Source organism: Myxine glutinosa, chromosome 9, assembly GCF_964187855.1.
Source record: "Myxine glutinosa chromosome 9, kmMyxGlut1.1, whole genome shotgun sequence".
In the NCBI taxonomy this organism is placed as follows: domain Eukaryota; kingdom Metazoa; phylum Chordata; class Myxini; order Myxiniformes; family Myxinidae; genus Myxine; species Myxine glutinosa.
In genome coordinates, this window is record NC_136269.1 from 124,123,606 (window position 1) to 124,150,752 (window position 27,147).

The following is a 27,147-nucleotide window of genomic DNA, read 5'->3' on the forward strand; positions in this document are numbered from 1 at the left end:
GACCTGGCTGAAGATGGTGGAAGAAGAAATGCGGGCAAGGGGGTTAACAAGGGGAGATGCAGAAAATAGGGCAAAATGGAGAAGATTGTCATGGGGACCGCAAGGCTAACCCCCGCTCTAGCAGGGAAAATGGCCTTGAAATGCATGTTGTTGTTGGATGGGTCCTCAAATATTTGTGTTCGTGGACCAGGACCAAAATTCCCTATCACCTCGCGGGTCACACAACTGAAGACATTTAAATTAGATGGCTGCGATCGTAGATCCCTGATGGTTCCCGGTATAGCCAACTCGTAATATTAGCCAATTGGTAGCAATTCTGCCTCATAATGGAAAGTCTTTTTTGTTCGTTTCTTTTTGTCCATCCCCCTCCCCCCCCCCCGCCCACCCTAAAAGCAGGACAAATTTAGATGATGGAAAAATAAAATAATAATAAAATGATAAAATAAAATAATTGAAAATGGGGAAAAAATAAAGATTTTGGAGAAAATGAAATATTTGAAAAATTCAATATTAATGAAGTAATGGAAAAGAAGGAAAAAGCTTCTGTTTCCTTTCCCTGGGTTAGATAGAGCGTCTGTGTGTGTGTGTGTGTGTGTGTGTGTGTGTGTGTGTGTGTGTGTGTGTGTGTGTGTGTGTGTGTGTGTGTGTGTGTGTGTGTGTGTGTGTGTGTGTGTGTGTGATGTTGTCGGCCTTTCGTATCGGTTGTATGTGGCCTGTGTTAATTCAGTCTGTCATTTATTCATGAATTAAGTCCGTCGTCGTACTTATATGATTTGCTTATTGTATCGTTTTGCATTCTTTGAAGTAAATTGATTGTATTTCATTTTGTTTGATTGACATTTTTTGGATCGGGTTGCAAGCCTTCCCTGAGCTGCCAGCATGGCAGTCTAAACTCTAGAGCCTCTACTCCTTGCACTAAGCCAAAAGTTCAAGCTTTCAAAAACTGCTCGGCCTGGCGGGCTGGGGAATAGGACCAGCTTCGCTGACATTAGTCACCCTGTAACACACTTGGTCGGGAGTGACGTTTGGGACTCTGGTCCTCAGCCCCATCACCCATTAAAGTATTCACGCCCCTTGACTTTTTCACAATTTGTTGTGTTACAGCCTGAATTAAAAATGGATTAAATTTAATTATTTTTATTGTCAATGCTCCACACATAACATCCCATAATGTCAGCGGAATTTTTTTAAATTTAATTTTTACAAAATAATTAAAATGAAAAGCTGAAATGTCTCAAGTCGATAAGTATCAACCCCTTTGTTATGTCACTCCAAATTGCATCCAATTTCCTCTGATCATCCTTGAGATGTCTCTACAACTTGATTGGAGTCCAGGTGTGGCCAATTCAATTGATTGGACATGATTTAGAAAGAAACACACCTTTCTATATAAGGTCCCACAGTTGACAGGGCATGCCAGGGTAGAAACTCTACCGCGAGGTCCAAGGAACTGTCCATATAACTCTGAGATAGAATTGTTAGGAGGCAGAGATCTGGGGATGGGTATAAAACAATTTCTTGAGTGTGAGCTTCATCATTAGGAAATGGAAAGAATATGGAACTACCTAGACTTTTCATATTGCTGGCCGTCCGACCAAACTATGCAACCGGGCAAGAAGGACCTTTGTCAGGGAGGTGACCAATAACCCAATGACCAGTCTGACAGAACTATAGCATTCCTTTGCTAAGATGGGAGAACCTGCTGGAAGGACAACAGTCTATACAGCAATTTACAGATCTAGGCTTTCTGGGAGAGTGGCCAGCCGGAAGCCACTTCTGAGAAAAAAAGCACATGACGGTGTAGAATAGTGTTGTTCTGTTCTTTTTACTCAATAATGATAAAGAGGAAGACTAGCACTGTTGTTCTTTTGTTGTTTATTAAACTCAAAAAGGGGGGGGGGGGGTAGGGAATTACGAACTGATGCAAGGTAAATACCATACTAAACGAACTACACTTTAACAACGCCTTGTTCAGCCGGTCGTGGCATGATCTTCTCCTCTGCAGATCCTCCTTCGTTCCTTTGTCCAGCGCAACTCCCTTCTCCAAGTCCCATCTTCCTTATATTTTTAATCTTCACTTCCATATATGGTATGGAATGTAAGTCTCCGAGCAGACTCTTTCGGCTCAGACAATGAGACATTCTGGTTTTTGTCTTGGAGAATTCTGAAACCCATCTGAGACAGTTATTATCAGTTGGGATAATTGAGCACCTTTTTATCTCCTTTGTAGGTCAATTCTTGACCTGTCCATGTAAGCCTTTTCTCCTCCAGATTCCATTTCTATACTTTAGACAAAAACACATTTTTGGAGAAGGAGAAGTACATGGAAATATATGAACACATATACTTTTTGGTATTCTCCCACAACGGCATGCCTGGAATTTGCAAAAAGGCACATGAAAGACTCTGAGAGCCTGAGGCAAAAGATTATTTGGTCTGATGAGACAAAAATTGAACTCTGGCCTGTATACAAAGCGTTACATAATTTGGCATTATGGGGTTACTACATGTAGATCAGTGACAAAATATCTGAATTTAATCCATTTTAAATTCAGGCTGTAACACAACAAAATGCGAAAAAGTCAAGGGGTGTGAATACTTTCTGAAGGCACTGTAGGTCATTCATGTATTACGAGATATGTTCAAGCTAGATAATTGATTAATTTGTGTCGATCGGCAGAGAAGGATGCTGCCGTAACCTGCTTGTAGGAGTGGTGAGGAACAGTCCTGCCTCGAGTGTAGTAGTCTGCAAAGCAATACAATATATATTGGTCTTATTAATCTACTAAATATTTGTTTTTTGGATCTTTTCAGGAACCACTAAAATTGTGGTAGCAGTTTCTAACACTGAAGCTGATGCACCATCGGAAACCTCGGTCAGCAGGAAAGAAAATAGTCAGGAATTCTCCATCCATCGTGTTCCAGCAGGAGGAGAGCAAGATAATCGGTGAACCTGTGTCTGTCCACCAGTGATATCGTTTCCACATACATGTATTTTGTGCTCATAGCTTGCGTATTGGTTTGCTGTGTGCAGTTATCTACTTTTTATGTTGAAGGCATAAAAGGTTTTCAATTTTGAAGGTTTTTCAATATGTTGAAGGTTTTCAATGTTCGTCTTTCATTAATCATCCACTTTTTAAACTCCCCTCTTGCCCCTCCCATCCAAATCCCCCCCCTTGCACCTACACTCCTAAACTCCCCCCTTGCCCCTCCACTCCTGAACTTCCCCCTTGCCCTTCCCCTCCTAAACTCCCCCCTTGCCCCTCCCCTCCAAATCCCCCCCCTTGCCCTTCCCCTCCTAAACTCCCCCCTTGCCCCGCCCCTCCAAATCCCCCCCCATTGCCCCTACACTCCTAAACTCCCCCCTTGCCCCTCCACTTCTAAACTTCCCCCTTGCCCCTTCCCTCCAAAACAGCCCCCCTTGCGCCTCCCCTCCTAAACTCCCCCCTCACTCCTCCCCTTCAAAACTCCCCCCCAACCCCTCCCATTCATTTCTCCCCCCATACCATTCCTCTCCAATTCTCCCTCCTCCCCCCTCCTCCTCCAAGCTGCCTCCTCCCCACTTCGTCTCCCTTCTATCTCATACCTCCACCTCCCCCAAACCTTCTACTTTCCTCTGCCCCCCCTCAAACAACCCCTCACTGTGCCTCATCCCTTCACCATCAAACCTTTCATCCTCCTCATCCTTCCCTTTCTTGGAACTCTTCTGCAATATCTGACACACTATCAACTGCTCTCCCTACCTCCCCCTCTCATCCTTCATCTTACCCTACTCCTCCCCTCCCCTGTCCTGTACCTGATGCTCCCCCTCTCTCTTCATTAACGGTATGGACCTCAAACATCCGGGGCCTTCGCTCAAACCTGACTGATCTCTCCATACAGGTTGCTTCTGACAATCCAGACTTGATCTGCTTAACAGAGACTTTCCTCCCTCAAGATGTCTCTGATTCCTTAATATCTCTTCCTGGTTACTCCCTCCTCCGGTATGATAGACCTGAGCCTCGGCCTGGTGGTGGGGTGGCTATCTTTATCAAAAACTCTCTTCCTCACTCTCCTTGCACTGCCCTCTTTCCTCCTCACCCCCAGGAGTACCTCTGGCTACGGCTTCCTCTCCGCTCCCACCTTTTGTTCATATGTGTTCTGTACCGTCCCCCAAACAATGATGACTCCATCTACATTTCACTGTCTGACAACATGGACCAACTTCTATCCACTCATCCCAACTCTCTCTTCCTCATATGTGGTGACTTCAACTGTCATCATGCCACCTGGTTGGGTGTGGGTTCCTCTCTCACCAGTCATGGCACCTCAGCAAAGGACTTCTGTGACTCACTGGGATTGACACAATCTGTCAATTTCCCGACCCGGATCTCAGCCAATGGAGTATCTTCTCTTCTAGACTTGGTTATGACAAACTTCCCTGCTAATGTCTGCTGCTCTTCTTCTGCTCCAATCGGTTCTTCTGATCATGTGCTTGTCAAAGTGGACATCTCTCTGGCCATTCTCAGAGAGCCTCCTCAGCGTCGACGAGTCTGGCATTTCACTCAGGCCGACTGGGACGGTCTTCAAGCAGCCATCAATCGTCTGGATTGGTCTCCCATCTCCACTGCCTCTGACATCAATTCTTCCTGGGAATTCTTCCAAAGCAAACTGATCTCTCTCATGCACAGATTTATCCCATCTCGCCTTCAGTTGTCTTACCCTTCCTCCCGTCCATGGTACACTGAATCTTGTGGTGAGGCAGTTGCCCTGAAACAACTTGCCTTTGCCTCTTGGAAGGCTAATCCAACTGAAGGCAATCTCAGTTCCTTCCACCAAGCTCGGAACAAGTGTTTGTCTACCCTCAGGAGTGCCAGGAAGCACTATCTCTCCTCACTCAAGAATGAACTCTCAAACCTGTCTCCTTCCTCCAAATCCTGGTGGCATCTGGTCAAATCCGTTTCTGGTGTTTGTTCCCCCTCCATCCCCTCCCTTACCTCAAATGGCCACACAGTTGACATCGCACGTGACAAAGCCGAATGCCTCAACTCTGTGTTTGCCTCAAAATCCTTAGTCCCAAACCCATCTCTCTCTGTTCCCACCTTTCCCAGTCGAACCCAACTGCTCCTGAACTCTGTGTCCTTCTCTCCTGACAAGGTGGAGGAGTTTTTGTCAAACCTCGACTCTGATTCTGCAACTGGACCAGACGGCATCAGCCCACGGGTCCTAAAATCCTGCTCTGCCGCTCTATCTCACCCTCTCTCTGTTCTTTTCACCCTATCTTTTGCTCAAGGTCATCTGCCAGCATCCTGGAAATCAACTAACATTACCGCTTTACACAAAAAAGGTGCAAAAACAGATCCTTGCAACTACAGACCAATCAGCCTGCTCCCAATTATCAGCAAAGTCATGGAATCCATCATTGCTTAGGATATGAAATCTTTCCTCTTCTCCAATGGCTTGATCTCTGATCATCAATTTGGTTTCAGACCAGGTCACTCTACTCTGGACATGCTGCTTCTGCTGTCTCAACAATGGATGGAGGTCCTCAATGCCAAACAGGAAATCAGAGCTGTCTCCCTTGACATATCACGTGCCTTCGATACGGTCTGGCACCCAGCTCTGCTCACCAAACTCTCCTCCTATGGTATCCATGGAAATCTCCATGCATGGCTTGCGGACTTCCTCTCTGGTCGTAGTCAACGTGTGGCCCTGAATGGATTTCTCTCATCTCCCCTTCCTGTTCAGGCTGGAGTTCCCCAAGGCAGTGTGCTGGGCCCTGTGCTTTTTCTGGTCTTTATCAATGATCTCCCCGACTCTCTGGAAAATCCTCTCTATCTCTTTGCTGATGACTCCACTCTCTGCCGCTCCATTCCTCTTCCCTCAGATCGGCAGTCTACAGCCTCCTCACTCTCTGAAGACCTGGACAAAATCACAGACTGGTCAAACAAGTGGAACATGTCTTTCAATCCTGACAAATCTCACTCTCTTACTATGTCTCTCCGAAAAGATCGACTGGACAACCCTCCCATCTACTTTCTCAACAATCCTCTCCAAGAAGTTCTGTCGCTCAAGCTTTTGGGTCTCACTATCTGCCATGATCTTTCTTGGGAAAACCACATTTCCAAGCTGGCCTCCAAAGCCAGTCGCCGACTGGGCATCCTCCGTCGTGCGAAGTCCTTCCTCGGCACACCTGAGCTCCTCACCACATACAAGGCTTTCATCCGCAGCTCAATGGAATACTGTTCTCCCCTCTGGGCTGGTGCTCCTGCCTCACACCTGGCTCGGCTTCACGCTGTTGAATCCAAAGCTTTCAAAATCATTGGAATCTCCCGCGATGAAGCTATCTCTGAGGGCCTTTCACTCACTCACCGCAGGCAGGTAGGTGGTCTTTCTGTCTTCTACCGACTCCTCTCCGGCCTTGCTCCCCCAGCTCTCTCTGTGCTCTGTCCCCCAACTATTCCTACAGGTCGCACAAGATCTGCCAGCAACCCTCTGATGGTTAAACTGCCGAAATCTCGGCTCTCTGCTCACCTTCACTCTTTCATTCCTCTTTTCTCCCGCCTCTGGAACAAACTCCCACACTCCTTTCAATCTGATGCCAAATGCCAAAGTGAGTGGGAACTCCTCCCTCCAGGTCTTTAAAACAGCTGTTCACCACCATCTCTTATCTTCCCCCATCCAAAACCTTGATCTTTTCTACCCCCACTAATTCACCCCAGATCCACCTTGTTTGAAATTCCAACTTCTTTCCTGGAAGTCCTGGCAGTGTCCACTCCTCCCTCCAGGTCTTTAAAACAGCTGTTCACCACCATCTCTTATCTTCCCCCATCGAAAACCTTGATCTTTTCTACCCCCACTAATTCACCCCAGATCCACCTTGTTTGAAATTCCAACTTCTTTCCTGGAAGTCCTGGCAGTGTCCATATGTTTATACCTCTCCCACCCCCCCCCCCCCTTCACATGCCTCCCTCCCAAAGCCCTCTCCCTCCCACAGATCTCTCGATGTCTCCATGTCTCTCGGTCCCTGCTCTCAAATGTTGTGTTTGTGTCCTTCCCCCTCTCTCCCCATCTTGTCTACCGCTCCCGATGTTATTTGTTTTATGTGTCTGTTTGTCTTTCTGTGTGATTAATGTTCGCTCTTTCACGAGACTCGATCTTGTATACAAAAAAAAAAAAAAAAAAAAAAAAAGGCTCCAGTCACGGACTATATAGTCCTCATTGAGGCCAAGCCTGAAATAAAAGAACTGCATTGATAGAAAAGTGAAGGAAGAGAGAATAGTCGGGGTTTTTGAGGAAGCAAAATATCTGCTTTTTGAAAAGGGGAAAGTCGTAAGTGTTTGGAAAGACATGGGAAGGTAAAGAGTTCCAGAGTTTGGCAATGGAGGGGAAGAAACAAACATAACGGCCCACCCTTAAGTTGCCAATGGCAACACAATAATCATGCGATGTAGTGGTTTGTCGAGTATTCCGTGGTCTCAATAATGGCAGAGGAAAACAAGCAGCACGTTCTTGGGAGCAGAAACCAAAGTAATTTCTGTAGAAAAGAGAAAGAGAGCCAACTTTGTGGCGTAATTCGAGAGGATTGAGTTTTGAGGTCAGATTGGGAGAGTTGATAAGTCTGATTACTTTGGATTCAATTCTGTCCAGTAAGTATGTTGAGCTAGAACCTCCCCAGATATGAGAGCAGCACTCCATACAAGGACAAATCAATCCCATATATACAGTAATTGAAGCAACTGTTCAGAGGAGAAGAATCTTCAACATCTGGGCAGGACTCCTAGTTTATTTGAGGCAGACTTAGCTATTTGTGCAATGTGTGGATTCCAGGATAAATTTGATGTTAGGGTAATACCTAGTAAGTTTATTGTATCACCAACCCTGGTGTTGGGCTAGCGGCTAGGGTGCCGGCTTAGGATCCTAGGATCCTGGGTTCGAATCCCAGTCAATCGCTGAATTAACACCAGGGGGGTTGACTCAGCCTGTCATCCTTCCGAGGTCGGCTAATTGAGTACCAGTTCACTGGTAATTCCCTGTTTGTCGTTAAAGGCGGCAAAAAGGGTTGGCGTCAGGAAGGGCATCCGGCCGTAAAACATTGCTTCAAAAAGGGGACCGAAAAACAACAACAACCACGGTTCCCGAAAAAGGCCAACCCCCGCTTTGCGGGGAAAAATTTCCTCTAAAGGTGGTTATTTTTTATTATATATGGTGTAATTGTGGAGCTTTCAAAGGAGATTTGAGAGTTGAGAGGAGTTTTAGAGAGAGAGAGATGGGAAGAAATTGAGTTACAGAAGCATTAAATTTAACATGATTACATTTTCTCCACTGGGAAATCTTGTCCAAATCCGAATTTAAAAAGTTTGCTTTGATGAAACGAGATGCAGAGTGAGTGAGGGAAGATGGGGCAGATTGGAAAAACATGGAGGAATGTAATGTTATCATCACCATATGAGTGCATTTAGTTATTTGTAGAAGAAAGAAGGTCATTAATAAAAAGAAGGAAGGGTGTTGGAGATAGGATGGAACGCTGAGGGACACTGCCGTTGATAGGGAAGAAGGAAGATGTTGAACCGTCAACCGTTACGGAGATAGAGCGGCCAGAGAGCTCGTTATAAGAGAGCAGAGAGAAGGAGAAAAGCCAAAAGAGGGAGGCTTGGATATCAGACCCCAATGCAAAGTCAAAGACTGTCAAAGGCTTTTGAGTTATCAAGGCCTACAACAAAGAATTCCCCAAAGTCTCTCAGAGAAGAGGCCCAGACATTTGTAATGTAAGAAAGGATATCACCAGTAGATCTTGCTTTGGAAAAGCCATCTTTATGGTCAGATAGAAGACTGAGATTCAAGATGCTTGAAGAAATGGGAATTGCTAAGACTTTCAAAGACTTTGGAAATAGTATAAGTCAGAGCAATAGGACGGTAGTTGGAAGGGTTTGAATGATCACCCTTCTTTAAAATAGGCTGTACTAAGGCATGTTTCCAGGAAAGAGGAAAAGTTTGGGTTTTTTTAAACAAAAACGAAAGAAACTGGCAAGCACGGGTGCAAGTTCTAAAGCACACTCCTTCAAGACATGAGAAGGAATGCCATCTTGTCCGTACGCCTTGCTTGTGTCTAGAGAGAAGAGTACTTTTTTGACTGCATGAAAAGAATGGAAATGTGAAGGATAGGTAAAGCAAGAGAAATTGTTGGAAATACTTACACACTTAGTAGAAAAACAAAAAAGAATAAAACCCAAAAAATGGGGGAGGAAGGAGGTAATTGCCACGGAGAATCACAGTGTGGGGCACACCTTACTTTAATTAATACTGATGGACATGTAAACATCAAGGTGCAACTGGTTTTCCTTTACTTTTAGGATTACAGTTCACTGTCCATGGCTTTTAAACTTTTCCTTCTCTTCCTGAATATGTTGAAACTTGTCCCACGCTTTTTGTTGTATTGCTTGTAAAATATAACCTGCATCCTTTTTCAGGCAAGGCACAGCATCCCAATTGCAGATCTTCAGCTGCCATCACTGCGGAAAGATCTTTAAGTTCAAGCACTCCCTGCAGACACATATCCGCATCCACACTCAAGAAAAACCATTCCGCTGTGAGCAGTGTGACTATGCCAGCGCAATAAAGGTGTGATTCATCAGACAGCCATCTCTTATATACCAAGTGTTTTCCATTTTGTTTGTTTGTTCTCTCATTTGCCAACCTTTTACCTCTGATGGTCTTCGTCACTGCCATCCTGCACCCAGTCCAATCTTGTAGTGCATCAGCGGAAGCACACCGGGGAGGTGTTCACATGTGGGAGCTGCACTTTCACTTGCCGCAGCCGCGGGCACCTGAAGGTGCACATTGAGCGTGTCCACCAGCAGCTCAAGCACAACTGTGCGTTCTGCCAAAAGAGGTACATATGCTTTCCTGAACCAGTGTGTGAACATCATTCAATTCACCTGGAGGGTTAGAAATGCTAAACAAGAGAGTTGAATTGAATAATTTCAAGGAAGGTCAACTGTGATGGTTGCATGCTTCAAGAAGACCACTCCTTTTGCATCGTCAGATGCATAGGGCTGCCAGATCAGTTTCCGAGGATATTGGGAACAATCCTGAACGGGTCGACACTCCGATGCAGTGAATGAATATGCAGTGAATGAAACACTCCGATGCAGTGCATGCTTCAAAATCATTAAACATTTTATAAACAGATGTGACAGACTTGCGCCAGTTAGTGGAATTTGGATTACGCGATTTCATGGAGAATGCTGAAGCCATATAACAATATCATACATATTCATCAATACGCTGCAAGATGGCAGAGTGCTATAATTAAAAATAAATCATTGTTGTGTGATTATGCAGTCATCAAATTGGTGAATATTCCAGAAGTAGATTGGTGGATGTTTTTTTTTTTAACTTTAAAAATACACCAAATCTTACCTTTTCATGGTAAACTTGTGAATCATTGTGAAGTGTACCACATTTCTTTTTTAAACCTTGAAATGGTCCATAACACCTTGTGCTGAACCTTAAGATCCATCCCTTGTAGTTAATGACAAAGCCATTATCATTTACACGGCATTGTGTCCTTGTGACGGATCTGCAGGTATGCTGATGTAAAGAATCTGATGAAGCACATACGAGAAACCCATGAGCTGCAGAATAAAGAGGTTTCTGCCTGCTATGCCGAGCTTCAGCTACAGACGCGAGCCGGGCGTCGGGAGTTGCTCTACACGTGTGCTGTGTGTCAGCGGTCCTTCAAAAGCCGGCTCGAACGAGATCGCCACACTCTTGGTCACGGTTTAGGTCCAGAGCGACCCTTCGTCTGTGAGCTCTGTGGATATGTTGCTGGGTGGCGACAGGGCCTGCATAACCACGTGCGGAGACATTACTTCGCTTACGTCTGTGCATTCTGTGGCAGTTTTTTTGTCAGTGCCACACGCTTGCAGGTGCATTTGGCCGAGGACCACACCGACAAAGAGTCGGAGCCCTTTGAAATCTCCTTAGAGCAGAGCTTCTGTATCCTTCACCCAGAGGAAGACCAGGAAGAATCTTCTGATGGATTCAATTTCGAGGAGCCCAAAGATGAGAATACGATGGTTGAGGAACAAGTTGATGGTAAGTTGTGTGGGTTGTGCACAACTACATAGCATTTCCATTTGGAGAATTTTATTTTATTTGTTTGTGTTGTGGGAGCTTATGAACCTTGTCCATGAGATAATTAACCAGATGCAAATTCCTTTCCAAGGTCACCTGGAACTCAAGGGAAGCAGTAATGTAATGACAACCGGAACAAATGATGCGATTGTTCAGGTAAACATTGAGCTCATTATGGGACCTACCAGAATTTTTTAATCTGGTACTTTTGTTGGCCCTTCATGAGATAACAGCATTGTTTTTAGTTCAGAATTTTTCTTCAGTACTGTATTATTCCCACCAACTATTTAAGCTCTTACCAATGTATCATATGACTGACCACCCTCTCACCTTCCCTGCTCTGTAGTTTTTTTTTTTCATAATGACAACTCTGACTATGAACCTCTGTGCTTGGCTGACTCCAAGGGCAAACACCGAGTTCATAGAGTTTAATTCCAGGTGTCCATTACATTACAGGAAGAGGCGATGTAGTGAAGAAGATCCAAGTGGCATATCATTTCGTCTTGTGGATTCTACTTTGTTCTGAAGAGCAACGCATGTGCCAAGTTCTTCCCATACCCCTTCCTGGTTTTGCTCGCTGAACTCAGAACTGAAGGCAGATGTACATTTTCACTGTGAAACTGCTGCTAGGCTCAGTCTCGTGCAGGACTTTGCTCTTATTTAAAAAAAGATTATTAAACAAGTTTATTCTATAATAATAATAGAGAATGTGCATTTGTCAGTTAGTGTTAGTGTGTGTGTCTCCTCCATAACTACCAAACGATGAAACCTTGCATCCTGAAACTTTGCATGTATACTAAGGGGACTCAAAGGGAGTGCACAAATGAAAACTGGCTGTTTCAGTAAATTTAAACACCCTGTTTGAAGATAATTAACTGGATTATTAAATTACAACAGAAATAGACTTTATCCTTTGTCAGGGGGGTCCCTCACAAGGGTCTTAAGCTTTGTTTCGGCTTGTGCAAAAACGCCTTGCCTTGGATCAGGCCGCAACGGTTTCTGCACGATTAAGCACTAAAGTTTTCTTTTCACTTTCCTCACACACGTCATCGAATGCCTGATCTTCATACTTACGAATTGCTGTATATGTCACTTTTGTAGGTGCTATCATTTTCAAATTAGGAGTTTGGAGTGATTTTATGCATTATATGATGCGATTTTCCACAATGGCCTCTCACGGACTAATTAAAGTATATAATCGAAATCTGACCTGGTTTTTGGATCGGAGCTGATGGACTAAATAACTGTTGAAATCTAGAGTGAAATCTGAAAATTTAAAGAAATTACTAATTTTTATAACTGAGCGTATTTATTTAATTCTCCATATTGAGCCATTAAAAAGCTGAAAAAAAATCGGATTTCAGCCCGGATACCCCACAGTGCCATCCATAAGTATTGGAACAGTGAAGTCAAATTTGTTATTATTGCTATATACTGAAGAAATTAGGATTTGAGATCAAAAGGTGAATGTGAAGCAAGAGTACAGAAGGTCAGATTTTATTTCTTGGTATGTCTATGCAAAGATGTTTTACCTCTGTGTAGAACAATAGCACTTTTTATGTTCATTCCCCCCATTAATTACCATCCTATCTCCAACCTGTCTTTCCTGTCAAAGATCACAGAAAGAATTGTGCTATCACAGATGAATGACCATCTAGTTTCAAATAATCTTTTCAATTCTCGCCAGTCAGCATATAGACCAGGCCATAGCACCGAGACCGCTCTCCTAAGAATAACCAATGATCTTCTGACCTCTCTTGACTGTGGTAAGGTTTCCGTTCTTGCTCTTTTGGACTTGTGTGCCACCTTTGACACGATTGACCATAGTGTCTTAATTCGTCGTCTTGAAATCACATTTGGTATAACTGGTACTCCCCTTTCTTGGCTGATGTCCTATCTTACTGATAGAGTGCAAACAGTTGTTGTCAATGGCCAGAAATCAGCCCCTTCTCCGCTTTCCTTTGGCGTTTCCCAGGGCTCAGTCCTGGGACCTATCCTCTTTCTTTTGTACACTCAGCCTCTATTTGATCTTGTTGCCAGACATTCAGTTGATCACCACGCCTTTGCGGACGACAATCAGCTGTACAAAGGAAGCACGATTCAACAAATCGTGCCCACTGTTGAAGTGTTCGAAGGCTGTATTGCCGACGTGAAGGCGTGGATGACCCAAAACAAACTTCAGCTAAACGATGCTAAAACAGAATCTATGATTGTAAGATCGCACAGATGTCCTCTACAATGTTCACTTCCTACCACTATTCATGTTGGTGAAACCGATGTAAACTTTGTTTCGTCGGCCAAGAACCTTGGTGTGGTTTTCGACTGTAACATGACATTTTCCAAGCAAGTACTTCAAACTTGCAAATCAGCATACTTTCAGCTGCGAAAGATCGCATCCATTCGCCACTTTCTTACTCCTCAAGCTGCTCTAACTCTGGTCTGTGCCCTTGTCCTCTCAAGGCTAGACTATTGTAATTCTTTGTATGCTGGCTGCCCTCAGTTTCTCTTGGATAAGTTACAAAAGGTTCAAAACTCTGCCGCTCGTGTTGTCTGTAAGGCGAAGAAGTCTGACCATGTTACTCCGCCTCTTGAATCTTTACACTGGCTGCCTGTCTCTGCTCGTGTGCAATACAAAATTTGCACACTATGTTATAAATCATTGTGTGGAGCGGGACCTCACTATCTCTCCGATTTGCTCACTCTCTATGAACCTCGGCGACGGCTTCGTTCAAGCGACGACTCTATGACCTTAGAGCCGCCACGCACCAGCACCAAGTCATTTGGCGAGAAATCCTTTTCCTTTGCTGCACCTCTGCTCTGGAATGACTTGCCTTCCTCTGTTCGACATGTTGACTCTCTTCCTGCCTTTAAAACCTCCCTCAAAACCTATCTGTTTCACAAGTCTTTCAAAGTCTAAGTCCTGTTTTCCCTTTGGTTTGAGGTGGGACAGAGATCGAGAGTATGTCTGTGTACATGTGCGGGGGAGGGAGGGGAGGAGGAGGGGGAGTACACATCTGTGGGTTTTGAATGGGGAGGGAGAGGAATAGGGCAAGAGTGAAGGTGTGTCTGTGTGTGTGTATGTTTGTGTGTGTGTGTGTGCGGTGTGTGCGCGTTCGCATGATAATGTAGAGCGCCATGAGGGTAGTTTACTCTACTTGATGGGGCTATATAAGACTCCTTTATTATTATTATTATTATTATAGGTAAACCTAGTGTCGAATGGTACTGGCTAGCAAAAATGGATTGCTGTTAAAAATAGTGACGAATAATTGACTATTGTGTGCTGGCCATTTTAGAAGTTTGTAAAACCCCTGATAAGATTTACAAGGAAAGGAGGGGATGTTAGGGTCTGCTGGTGGAAGAGATTCTAATTTGATCATTGTTTGCATTTATTGAAAATGTGGGTCCGTATCCGTTTCTGAAGCCTGGGAGCAGCCGAGTTTGCACACTTGAATCGTGCTGGTTGTTGGACTATTTTCAGGGCGTGGCGGAAACGAGTGGGACAGATACAAATAAAAAAGGCACCTCTGAACAGAGTGAGCAACTGAAGCAGCAGCCATCAGCTTTCCGGAGTATCTTGCAGGAGCTGCCAAAACGATCGCTTAGTCTGGCTTTGTTCAAGAAACTGCACAGCGAGTTTGGAGATCTGGAGTGTGAATACTGCGGTAAGTGTTTTTAATTCTTATACTAACACTAGGCATTTTTCCCCGTCGCTTTGCTGATGGATTTAATATATAGACGTGTTGTACTTCACAAACATTCTGCTCTATTCACTCTATAATTTGCCCAAGGTAATCTTCCATCTGCTTGGATGTCAGCTAACATCACCTTCATCAGCCACCCTTGCTGCTTTATATATGGTGTGAGCGAAAATCACTCCCGCTTTGCTGTGAAGCTCAGTGTTGGATGTTTTGGTTTGAACCTCCGCTTAAAATGAGTACATTTTGAAAATTTTGAATGATTCTCACTCAGATTTAAACATCACTGTAATGTGTATTATCAAGTTGTTTAAACTTTCTTTATATAAGAAGATTATTATTTGTAATACTGCTTACGACCGAATGGTGCTACACAATAAAGTGGACATCTCAAACTCCACATCTGAACTCTTTTGTTCCTCGTTTCTCCCATATATGGAACTGTCTTCCTGAAGCTGTTCAATCCTACTCTTCCCTCCAGTGGTGCACTACTATCTCCTATCACCTGCTATCCTTGCCTCCAATCTTTTCTACCTCCATTAACCCGACTTAACCAGCCCAACCAACTGTTACCCCCAGTGTTCTATCAGTTTGTTGCCTTTTTGTCATCAGTTGCTTCGCTCTTCCTTGAGCCACGGTCTTGTATATAAATATGATGTTCCCCAGGTGACCATTTAAGATAGTGATGAAAAAAGTAACCTTGCTGAGTAAGATGACCCAATTATTATTATTTTTTTGTAGATTTGTTATTTTTAACACAATATGTACACAAACAATCTTGCAGTTCTTCATCTGTCGGAGGAATAGTTAGGCTGACAATGTTGTGGGACATGAAAGTCATGATTGTGACAAATTTCTTCACCAAAAGGTTCACAGGTATAAAAAAAATACCTACTCTTGAACGTTCTGTGAGAAACTGACCCCGCCTGTTCGAAATAATAATCGTGGATTGCTGAAAAGAGGAGTCGTGCTTCAACATGACAATTCTCATGTGCACACAGCTCAGAAGACCACTGAAAAACCTTTGATTTGACCGTGCACTGATTATCACCTCTTTGGACCTGTTAAGGAAGCACTACTTGCTGGATGTCGATTTAGGTTTAACTACTAGGTTCAAGTGGCAGTGCAATTACCACTTAAGTGACAGCCTAAAAACTTTTTTTCCTGTAGCTCAGAATCGATGGTGGTTAGGTGGGCCCGGTTGTAGAAGCACATTGCCAAGTAAGGGGACTGTGTAGAAAATGTCTAAATCATAACCATTGGATTGCTATTGAAGGTAATTTCCTTGGGCGTCCTGTTTTTTGGAGTCCCCCCTCGTATACTTGTAACACTTAGGTACAAGTATATCCTGAACAAACATGGATCAATCATTCAAATCATTTATAAACTTGTGTCTGGGATCAAAGCATAGATGCACAAGAAAGAGTGTTAAAGTATTCCCACACAACTTATCCCTTAATTGTGATGGACAGTGTCGGCAACTACTCAGTGCATTGAAACTCACATTGGTAAGTTGAAGGCCCCAGTTATAAGTGGCAAGAAGTCTTACTCATCAGACTATGACTGACACTGTTATTACTTGCAAAATCGAAGATTTTTCAAATATACTTGTCGGTTGCGTTTGTGGTTCTGTCTGTCTCAGCATTATGTCTGTTTGTCACCGGCCTACAGGTCACAATTTTCAACCGATCTTCACGAAACTTCGCCAAATGGTAGAGTTGGTCAAAAGCAAGAAGCCTATTGTTTTGGGGTCAAAAGGTCAAAAGGTCAACATAGGCCAAAGGTCACAAACTTTGCTAAATTTCTAAAATCCTCAATTTTCATCCGGTTGACATGAAATTTGAAGAGGACTTGCATATCTAGTCACTGAATTCAACCACCAAGTATTTTTGAGGTCAACATAGGCCAAAAGGTCAACATAGGCCAAATTTCTAAAGGCCTCAATTTTCATCCAATTGACTTGAAATTTGAAGAGGACTGGCATATCTGGTCACTGAATTCAACCACTAAGCATTTTTAAGGTCAACATAGGCCAAAAGGTCAACATAGGCCAAGTTTCAAAAATCCTCAAGTTTCATCTGATTGACTTGAAAATTGAACAGCATTTGCACATTGCGTCACTAAATAGGGAAACTAACTATTTTTGAGGTCAAAAGGTCAAAGGTCAACTCAAGGTCAACCTTCCAAAATCATCATTTTTCATCTGAAAAATCGTCACTTTTCTTCCTATTGACCTGAGTTTTGATCAAGATTGTCAATTTTAATCTTGATGAAATGGACAATTTGCTGTATCAATGGAATATTTTTTCTTTGGGGGGGGGGGGGCGGATTTTGCAAGTATCGTGCTCCGCATGACGTCTTCTTGTTTTCTTTATTGAGTGTTGCTTCCCCTCCTCCATTTTGGCTCCATGTTTTTCTCTGGGTCTCTCCATGACTTGATGTTATTAAATATGAAATATCGAATGATGTGTAAATGTGGTCTTGATGCAGTAAACGGATCTAATCACTTGTTGGATTGGCAGGATGGCCTTGAGGTATGCACATGTGCCTCTGAGCTGTCGAGCCTGGGTTTGAATCCTGATCCCGCTATAAACTGTCATCACAGTGTTCTACAGGTGGGGTGATTCATCGATGTACCTTAGATGTAAAACTGGGCGTCCCATCTGCCAGCATTAGTTTGTGGACATTAAAGATCCCACTAAGTCGTTGGCAAAGAGAAGGCGGGATATCGCCAGGACCATGAAAAAATTCCAATTTCCTGCTGTAATCTATCTACAGGGTGCACTGCATCAGTGGCACAGTCATGCTCACAGCAATGATCCACAGGCCTCAGATAAAATGAAATAAGTCACTTGTCAGATTTTTAATCCTGCTCAGTTTGCCAAATCAAGGTAACCACCACCACGTACTGTCAGAACCGTGCATGGAGAAACTGTGCAGGGCCAGCATTCTACACCATTACCCAAAGATTTGGCATGTTAGGCTGCACTGCAGTGTACCACGATCTTTTAGGAGCGCAGATGCAACAACCAGGTGGAGGTGGATTTGAAAGTGCACTAGAGCGTGTTTGTATTTTTGGGGTTTTTAAACTGTTTTTTTCACGTCACTAGAACTTGTATGTTTTCTCAGAGTTTGCATCCCTATGTTATGCATACAGGCAAGCTGTTCTGGTATGCAGCACATCTTGTCACACACAAGCGTGTGCATACCCGTGAGCACCCTTTCCACTGCCCTGAATGCTCTTACACATCTGCGACCAAAAACTGCCTGCGCCGGCACATAGAACAGAGGCACAGTGCAGAGACCCAGTATTGCAATGAATCAAGCTGCGCATACTCGACTACAGACAAGTACAAGATGCAAGCACACACACGTGCACACCACTTCTCGGTGAGTCGCTGTGCGTATGTTTTGCTGTGCTCACGTGCACACCACTTTTCATCGTACACTTTTCATTATACACTTTTCTCACTCATTTTCACTCCTCATCTTTAGCATCTCTCTCTTTTATTTGTCTTTCCTTCACTTTTCTACCAATGCATTAATTTTATTTATGGCCTGGCCTCAATGAGGACTTTGGTCCATGACTGGAGCCTTAAACATTAAAAAAAAAACTAGAACGCCACTCAGTAGAGCACATACTCCCGTTGTGGGTTTAGTTGGAATAATACGTTTTGTTTAACATCCCCTCTCCTCAAAACAATAAATGAAAAAGAAACTAAGCCCAAACTGTCAGAGAATTAATTTTGATATATCTCGGAATTAGAGGAGAAAAACATCATTTAAGAATAAGAATAAAAGCTTTAATGCAGTAAAACAGACAAAATCCTTCCCAAAAAAATTTCCAAAAAAAGGTTCCTGGATCCGGAATAATATCCTGAGCTTCACCAAAAACTAATCAATTCTTCCTTATCCCAAGGGCAATCATCCCACCAACCTTCATCCAAATCCGTTCAGAACTTTTCCAGATATCTTGTTCACAAACACACGAACATACACACACACACACACACACACACACACACACACACACACACACACACACACACGGACACGAGTGAATGCATTATTCCCTGGCGGGAGTAAAAATCAGCATTCTGTTGAATTCATCCACAATCCATTGACAACCCTTTGTGCTAATATTACTGTTGAAGAAATGTTAACACCAATACTTTCAGCTCGGTTATTCACAAGATCTCTACTGTATCATTGTCGATCACATAGGGAACTTACCCTGAGGTACTTGACATCATTTTCAGAGAATTTGGGCTTCCTTCCTTCACAGTACCAGTTTTAGCATATCCTCCTTAGATTCTTGCAATGCAGCTCCTGATGAAACGAGATCGTTTTGCAATCTGCCACATGGAATAGCCTTCACTAGCTAAGACGTTGATTTACACTACCAGTCAAAAGTTGAGGTACACCTAACATTTTTGATATTTTACTGTTTAATGTGCAAAATGAACATAAGATGTGAACAAAACTCTTACCAAAGATATCTGCTTATCTACTGATAATATTGTTACGGACACGGCTAGGATGTTGTTTGCCGAGCGGATGGCCGCCGCGCCCGAACAGTTACCCCGACTAACCCGATTCCTGAACGTTGACCAAAATCGCGCCACAGATATTCAATGGGGAAAAGACTAAAGCGAAGGATGTGAAGAAGAAGAAGACAGAAGTAGCGAATACGGATATAATTTATTTGCTATTTACAACCAAAAGTAACCAAGGAGAAGGAAGGATAATAAAATAATTTACAGAAGAAATCAGAGACACAGTGAAAATCGCTAGCTTATCTATGCAGTCTTACTTAACCCAGGGACAAGACAAACAGAACAAACTCACGTACACGAATGAGGAAATTTCAGGCAGGAATGACAGGAGGTGGGTGGCTGGAGGGGGAGGAAGGCACGGAGCTGGCTGGAGCTTGATCCCGCACGGGACGTCGGGCTGGACCTCGACGGCCGCCGATGCCACCGATCCTGTCGTGTGCGCGGGGTAACGGGTCGGAGCTGCTTGGTGGAGCCAACGCTGCTGGTGGGGGGTCTGGCGTGACGGGTTCTCTCTCCCTCTCTCTTTCTTAGTCCAACCCAGTCCAACAACTTCCTCTCTTGCTTAGTCCAACTCTTAGTCCAACTCAGTCCTCTCTTGCTTAGTCCAACAACAACTTTTAGTCCAACTCTTCCTCTCTTGCTTAGTCCAACAACAACTTTTAGTCCAACTCTTCCTCTCTTGCTTAGTCCAACAACAACTTCCTCTCTTGCTTTTGCGCGCCCTCTATATAGCGCCTCAGGCGATCAAGCCGCTGGTGTCCAGGACACGCCCATCGGTCAGCTCGCCTCGGCCCTGATTGGTCGGCACGGCCCTCTGGCTCCGCCCTTGATGACGATGGGCGGGCACGCCCAGGAGTCGGCGGCTCCTCCCCCTTCTTCTCCAAGCCGACCTCGTGGCGAATGGAGTCGCGGAGGGAACAGTTGGCAATTGTTGGAAAGGGAATGTGAATGAAAGGGGATCTACTCTTATTTAATGCAGTGCAATGGAGTATTTAAATTAATGGAAGACACAGCCTTACACTAATACACATAATAAGGATATAACTGTCAACAAGGGGGAAATCTATGATTGGCTGACGTGATTGTTTATGACCTAATTACGGGACGCCCTTTGACCTTTATACATAACTGGAGTAAGGAGGGTGATATTTTTACAACAATTTACACAACAACAACAAAAAACCCATTCTCATATCCACAACAATATATTGTGATAATATATTGTGTGAAACGTTAGGGTGAAAGCAATTTTTGGAGATAGTTCGAAAAGTGCAACACTAAATCCAAACTGAAACATGAAGTTAATGTTATTAATGTTTCATCTCAGGAACCAAAACTGTTTACAAAAACGCTGCTCTTTGTAGAATGGATTTTTGTGCTGAGTTTCTTCATCACGTGCAATGTCTATTATTGCCAGGCGTTGCAAAAAATGTTCACAGAAAGGCCAGCCATACAATGTAATGAGTGTTTTTGTGTTTCAGATTGCATGAACATGGGTGCCAAAGCTCAGCTAATGCCAGAAAAAGACAGGCAATTGTAACTTTGAGAAAACAAGGCCAATCCTTGAGACAAATTGCAAAAAAAGTGTCCGCAGCTTGATGGAGTACTGCTCTCCCCTCTGGGCTGGTGCTCCTGCCTCACACCTAGCTCAGCTTCACGCTGTGGAAACCAAAGCTTTCAGAATCATTGGTATCTCCCGCGATGAAGCTGATTCTGAGGTCTTTTCACTCGCTCACCGCAGGCAGGTTGGTGGTCTTTGTCTTCTACCGACTCCTCTCCGGCTTAGCTCCCTCAGCTCTGTCTGTGCTCTCTCCCCCAAATATTCCTTCAGTTCGCACAAGATCTGCCAGCAACCCTCTGGTGAAACTGCCAAAATCAGGACTCTCTTCTCACCTTCACTCTTTCATTCCTCTTTTCTCCCGCCTCTGGAACAAACTCCCTCACTCTTTTCAATCCTACTCCTCCCTCCGGGTCTTTAAAACAGCTGTTCATGACCATCTCTTATCTTCCCCCATCCAAAACCTTGATCTTTTCTGCCCCCTTTAATTCACCCCAGATCCACCTTTTTGAAATATCGACTTCTTTCCTGGAAGTCCTTGCAGTGTACATTTGTTTTATACCTCTCCCACCCCCCTCCACCCCTTCCCCTGCCCGCTCTCCCCAAGGCCTCTCCCTCCCACAGATCTCCCAATGTCCCTGTTCTCTACCATTGTTGTGCTTTTGTGCTTCCCTCTCTCTCCCCATCTTGTCTCCCACTCCCTTTATTATATGTTTTATGTGTCCGTTTATGTTTTTTGTGATTAATGCACAATGCACAATTTTGTGATTAATCCCGCTCCCTTACACAAGCCTCGATCTTGTATCCCCCCAAAAAAAGAAGAAGGTGTCAGTAAATGCAGTTGCTGTGCCATTAAACGACATAACGAAACTGGTAAAAATGTGGATCAAAGACGTTCTGGTCGACCAAGAATCACAACAGAATCGCAGGACAAGTAATCCGAGTCACCAGTCTGCGCAACAGACGTATTACAGCACCAAAAATTAGAGCGCAGCAAAACGACTCTAGCATTGCAACTGTTTCAAGGCCTTCTTTTCTCAAAGTTACAATTGCCTGTCTTTTTTCTGGTGTCAGCTGAGCTTTGGCACCCATGTTCATGCAATCTCAAACACAAAAACACTCATTACATTGTATGGCTGGCCTTTCTGTGAACATTTTTTGTAATGCCTGGCAATAATAGACATTGCACATGATGAAGAAACGAAGCACAAACATGCATTCCACAAAGAGCAAAGTTTTTGTAAACAGTTTTTGCTCCTGAGATGAAACGTTAATAGCATTAATTTCGCGTTTCAGTTTGAATTTAGTATGGCACTTTTCGACCTATTTCCAAAAATTGCTTTAAGCCGACGTTTCACACAAGAAAGATGCATTGAAGCACAATATATTATCAGTAGATAAGCAGATATCTTTGGTAAGAGCTTTGTTTGCATCTTATGTTCATTTTGCCCATTATACACATTATGTTGCTTGTACCTAAACTTTTGACTCGTAGTGTATACAGTCATGGGCAAAAATTTTGGCACCCTTGCACTTTTTTCAAATAACTCACAATTTTCTCGATAAATAAGTTGAAATTGAGAACAAAAGTATTTGGTCTCCACAATTCTTTATTTCACTGTTAATATTACAGAGCCTTTGTTTTTGATTCAGAACTTAATACATCCTTTTAAATCAGAAAAAAAAGAAATGGCATTGACAGAATTATCGAAACCCTATACTTATTATTTGGAAGCACAGCCTTTGGACAAAATAACTGCAGTCAAGGGCTTCTTATAGCCATGAATGAGCTTCCTACACCTCTCTACTGGCAGTTTGGCCCACTCTTCTCGTGCAAACTGTGCTCCAGTTCTCCCAGATTTGAAGGATTCCTTCTCCTAACTGCTGTTTTCAGATCTCTCCACAGATGTTCAATGGGATTTAGATCTGGACTCACAGTAGGCCACTTCAGAACAGTCCAACGTTTCATCTTGAACCATTCCTGGGTGCTTTTTGAAGTGTGTTTGTCCTGCTACAAGACCCATGACCTTCGACGGAGACCCAGCTTTCTGACACTGGGTTGAACATTGCACTCCAAAATGCCTTTGTAATCTCCTGATTTCATGATGCCATGCACACATTCAAGGCACCCAGTGCCAGAGGCAGCACAGCAATCCCAAAACAGCACTGAACCCCCCCTCCATGTTTGACTGTAGGGAAGGTGTTCTTTTCTTTGAAGGCTTCATTTTGTTTTCTGTAAACATAGAGATGATGTGCTTTACAAAAAAGCTCTAATTTGGTCTCATCTGTCCACAGGACATTCTGCCAGAAGGATTTTGGCTTGTTCAAGTGTGTTTTGGAAAACTCCAGTCAGGCTTTCTTATGTCTCTCTCTCAGCAGTGGGGTCCATCTGGGTCTCCTTTCATTGAGATGGTGACGGATGGTGCGAGTTGAAACTGTCGTACCTTGTGTCGGAAGGTCAGCTTGAATCTGTTTGGCAGTTACTCGAGGTGCTTCTCCACCATTCGAACAATCTTTGCTGCAATCTTCGATCAAGATTTCTCTTGCGGCGACGTCCAGCGAGGTTGATGACAGTGCCATGGGCCAACTTCCTGATAACATTGCGTACGGTGGACACATGAACATCGAGGTCTCTGGAGATGGACTTGTCACCTTGAGATTGTACATGCTTGGCTACAATCTTGTGGCTGACCTCCTCAGACAATTCTCTGGTTTTCTTTCATTTCCCATGCTCATTGCGGTACACACAGTGACACAAAACAGCAGAATGGCTCCTTTTCTTTATTCAAACTGGTTGAATGAGTGATTTTTATATTGCAGGCACCTGCAACTCACCACAGGTGACTTCAATTCCAAAGTAAAGGAGAATCACCTGCTTGAAATCTAATTATTTCTAAACTTCTAAAAGGTGCCAATAATATTGTACAGGCCATTTTAGGATTTCTGTGTGGAATAAGCTAACATTTAGTATTTTTTTTCAGCTCTTTTGTTTTGTTCCACTGCATACCAAAGAAATACACACGTGGATACCAAAATATTTTTTTATTTCTTTAATTTTCTGGAAGAAATAGTGCCTTATTTGAAAAAAAGTGCAAGGGTGCCAATATTTTTGGCCACAACTGTATATGCATGTCATATGATCTTTTTTTTTTTTTTTTTTTTTTTACTGTTGATTCGGTCACGGAAAGAGGACGTATCCACATGAGTATGATCTTCTTGGTTGTTAATTTTGACTTTGCCCACATTTCGGCATTAAAACTTTCTTGACCAAGTGCAATCTACATATTACTTCCACAAGGTTGGCAGAATGTTTGACCCACCACCCCTCCTTCCCCCATCCTCCAAAACCTCGTCTGCTTATTTTCACTTTTTTATCAAGCCCCCTCTTGTTACTATATATTCTTTCAATTTAAAATGTTCCCCCACCCCCTTGCTCTTCAGCATTTCTACCTTTCCTTTAACCCTATTCTTCTTTCCCCTTTTCTACCCTTTTGCTTCCTTTTTAATTTCCTTTAAAGATTCATGTTACCTTCACCCATGAACTCACCTTTGGTTATATATAACGTGTAGTCCATACCCCATACCAGACATAAGTGAGCAGGCTTCTTTTTTTCTTTCTTTTTTGAATTCGCAGGACAAAACTTATTCTTGCCCAGGTTGTGAGAAAAGCTTCGTAGATGATCGTCGCTTCAAGATCCATGTCCTGAAATGGCACCCAGGTAAATGAATGCTTTACTATGTTGTATGTGTCTTTTGTTACATACGTTGATTCTTCCTCAAAAGAAGTGCAATCAATCATAGTTTGATACATTTTCCATTTCTGTGCAAGGACTCCTCCTCCGTCTGACAATTGATAACATTCTGAGGACTGGACACAAGTGTCCAAATCGTAATTGAGGACTGGATCCAAGTGTTCAAATCGTAATTGAAGACTCGACACAAGTGTCCAAATCGTAATTGAGGACTGGATCCAAGTGTTCAAATCGTAATTGAAGACTGGACACAAGTGCCCAAAGCAGCGTTAACGAAGAAACATTGGGTTTGAGTCCTGGGTTGCGTCAGGATTTTTTCACACCAGCCACACGTGGGAATTTCCTGTGTCTTAAATTTTATATCTGGAGACTGATCTAAGTCCGAGCCACAGCTGTGGATAATAATTGATTAGGTGAGCGCTGAGAGCTGAATGGGAAAGATTTGGCTCTGACTTGCGTTTGGGGGTACAACCACCATGAAAAAGGCATCGCTGATAGTTGCTGAAGTTTCAAGTTTTCTGGTGTGGTGTTTATCTGATGAGTGACAAAATTTTGTGGGAAAGAAAATAATTCCACTCACCAATGACATGATGAAACATTTAACTGGGGCTTCACTGGGATGTATACATTTATAATAGTTCTGTTGATGAACGGTTTATATCAAAGTAGATCTCGATGCGTAATCACATGTTCACACACTCACTGACACTCACATGCATTACCATAGCCTCTCCCTTCCCTTCGGAAATGTGCGAGGTTAACAATATGATTCCAGCTTACTGGAGCCTGAATTACCATCATTCTTCAGATAACTGATAACAGTCTGTTGAACATGCAATGCTCATGTGAATTTATTTGTCCTGTGTGTGTTACTGAAAAATGCATATCAGATCTCGTGAATCATTACCAGAATACCTTTTTTCAGGATGATGGCTTTTATCCATAATTTGTCTTTCAGGTATTGTACTACTTGGACATACATACTTTTTTCAGGTCGCATACTACTTGTACATAACGCGCATTCAGTCTCGCATTGGCTATAGTGACTTGGCTCTGTGTTTGGCCAGATGTTCCAACCAGTGTCCTGTCTGAATGTCTGGGGAAGCGGGTGCAAGTGAAAGGGGGAATCGGAAAGCGGGCATCACACTGTCCAATCTGCCAGAAGCTTTTTCGCAAAGGTGGAGTGGATCTGCAACGGCACATCTGGGCTCATCAAGGTAAATGTATAGGGCATGTTGCATGGGGGTTTTTATTTATTTATTTTCCTCCATGGTAACAATTTCAGGTTCACCTGATTTAACGGACAAGAAACACACGTACGAGAATGGCTGCTGGGTTGAGGGGGAAGAAGGGGGCATGCGTTTTCAGTTTTTTTTTTTTACCATAATTATACATTTTCTCTACACTATGATGTCTGAAAAAGATGCTTTAGACTAGCCCTAGGGGGAGGGGGCGGTGTGGGATTGGAGGTTAGGGAGTTGTTATATTATTCTTACTATTATTATTGTTGATATTATAAGAAATAATCTTATTTTGTAATAATATTGATGTTATTGTTATTATTATCATGCTATTATCGTTATTGCTGATGCACCATTTTGTACGGGAAAAAATGTCCTCCGAAGATGAAATGCTTGATGTCCTGGGCTGTGTTCAGTTACCAATCAGCCAGCTAGTGCTGGCCAAGCCAGCCAATCATTAACGGGTTTGAATGGAGTGCTTGCTTAAGCCACCTGGCGAGCACTCTACAAGAAATTTGGTAATTTAACACACCCATACTTCTTCTTCACATGACGTACAGACGGCAGCGTGTTAATATTATTATCATTAATTTTGTTATTGGAAGCGACCTTGGAAAAATGGCACGGTAATGTAAAAGGACGCTGAAGATGGCGTTATTACTTTTGTTATGAGAAACGGTCTTGGAAATACGGCATGAAAAAACGCTATTGAAAATTGGGTAGCCACGTCAAAATCCAAGATGGCCACCGCCATGTATGTCTGAACCTTGTGAGCGGAATATCTTGAAAAATAAGCGAAGTACCAACTTCTAATCTGGTGTGTCGGTGTATCTTGGCATAAGAGAGAACGCTATTGAAAATTGGGTCGCCACGTCAAAATCCAAGATGGCCACCACCATATATATGTCTGAACCTTGTGAGCGAAATATCTTGAAAAATAAACGAACTACTAACTTCTAATCTGGTGTGTGGGTGTATCGACACATAAGGAAGAACGCTATTGAAAATTGGGTCACCACGTCAAAATCCAAGATGGCCGCCTTGCGTCTTACACTTTGTCAACTCACATCACTTCACCGACGGGGGACCTAGGCGTAACGCTTGTTCAAGGAGGAAAGCTCCCTTGTGGAGGGTGAGGGTATTATTAGTATTAATATTCTTTTGTCATAACTTTAATATTATTAAATAATAATATTAGCTATTATCATTAGTGTTACTTTTGTA

The 27,147-nt window shown here is 43.2% G+C and overlaps 1 protein-coding gene across 2 annotated transcripts in view; it reads left to right on the forward strand.

Annotated features, from left to right (window-relative positions):
• ZFAT (zinc finger and AT-hook domain containing) overlaps positions 1-27,147 on the forward strand; it is a 138,851-nt gene that overhangs the window by 46,699 nt on the left and 65,005 nt on the right. For both annotated transcript variants that reach the window (XM_078784881.1, XM_078784880.1), the window contains exons 5-13: positions 2,815-2,947; positions 9,450-9,600; positions 9,720-9,871; positions 10,568-11,079; positions 11,210-11,274; positions 14,600-14,783; positions 17,974-18,206; positions 24,565-24,649; positions 25,750-25,899. In XM_078784881.1, coding sequence (XP_078641007.1) covers positions 2,815-2,947; positions 9,450-9,600; positions 9,720-9,871; positions 10,568-11,079; positions 11,210-11,274; positions 14,600-14,783; positions 17,974-18,206; positions 24,565-24,649; positions 25,750-25,899 — 1,665 coding nt within the window. The remainder of the gene's footprint in view (positions 1-2,814; positions 2,948-9,449; positions 9,601-9,719; positions 9,872-10,567; positions 11,080-11,209; positions 11,275-14,599; positions 14,784-17,973; positions 18,207-24,564; positions 24,650-25,749; positions 25,900-27,147) is intronic.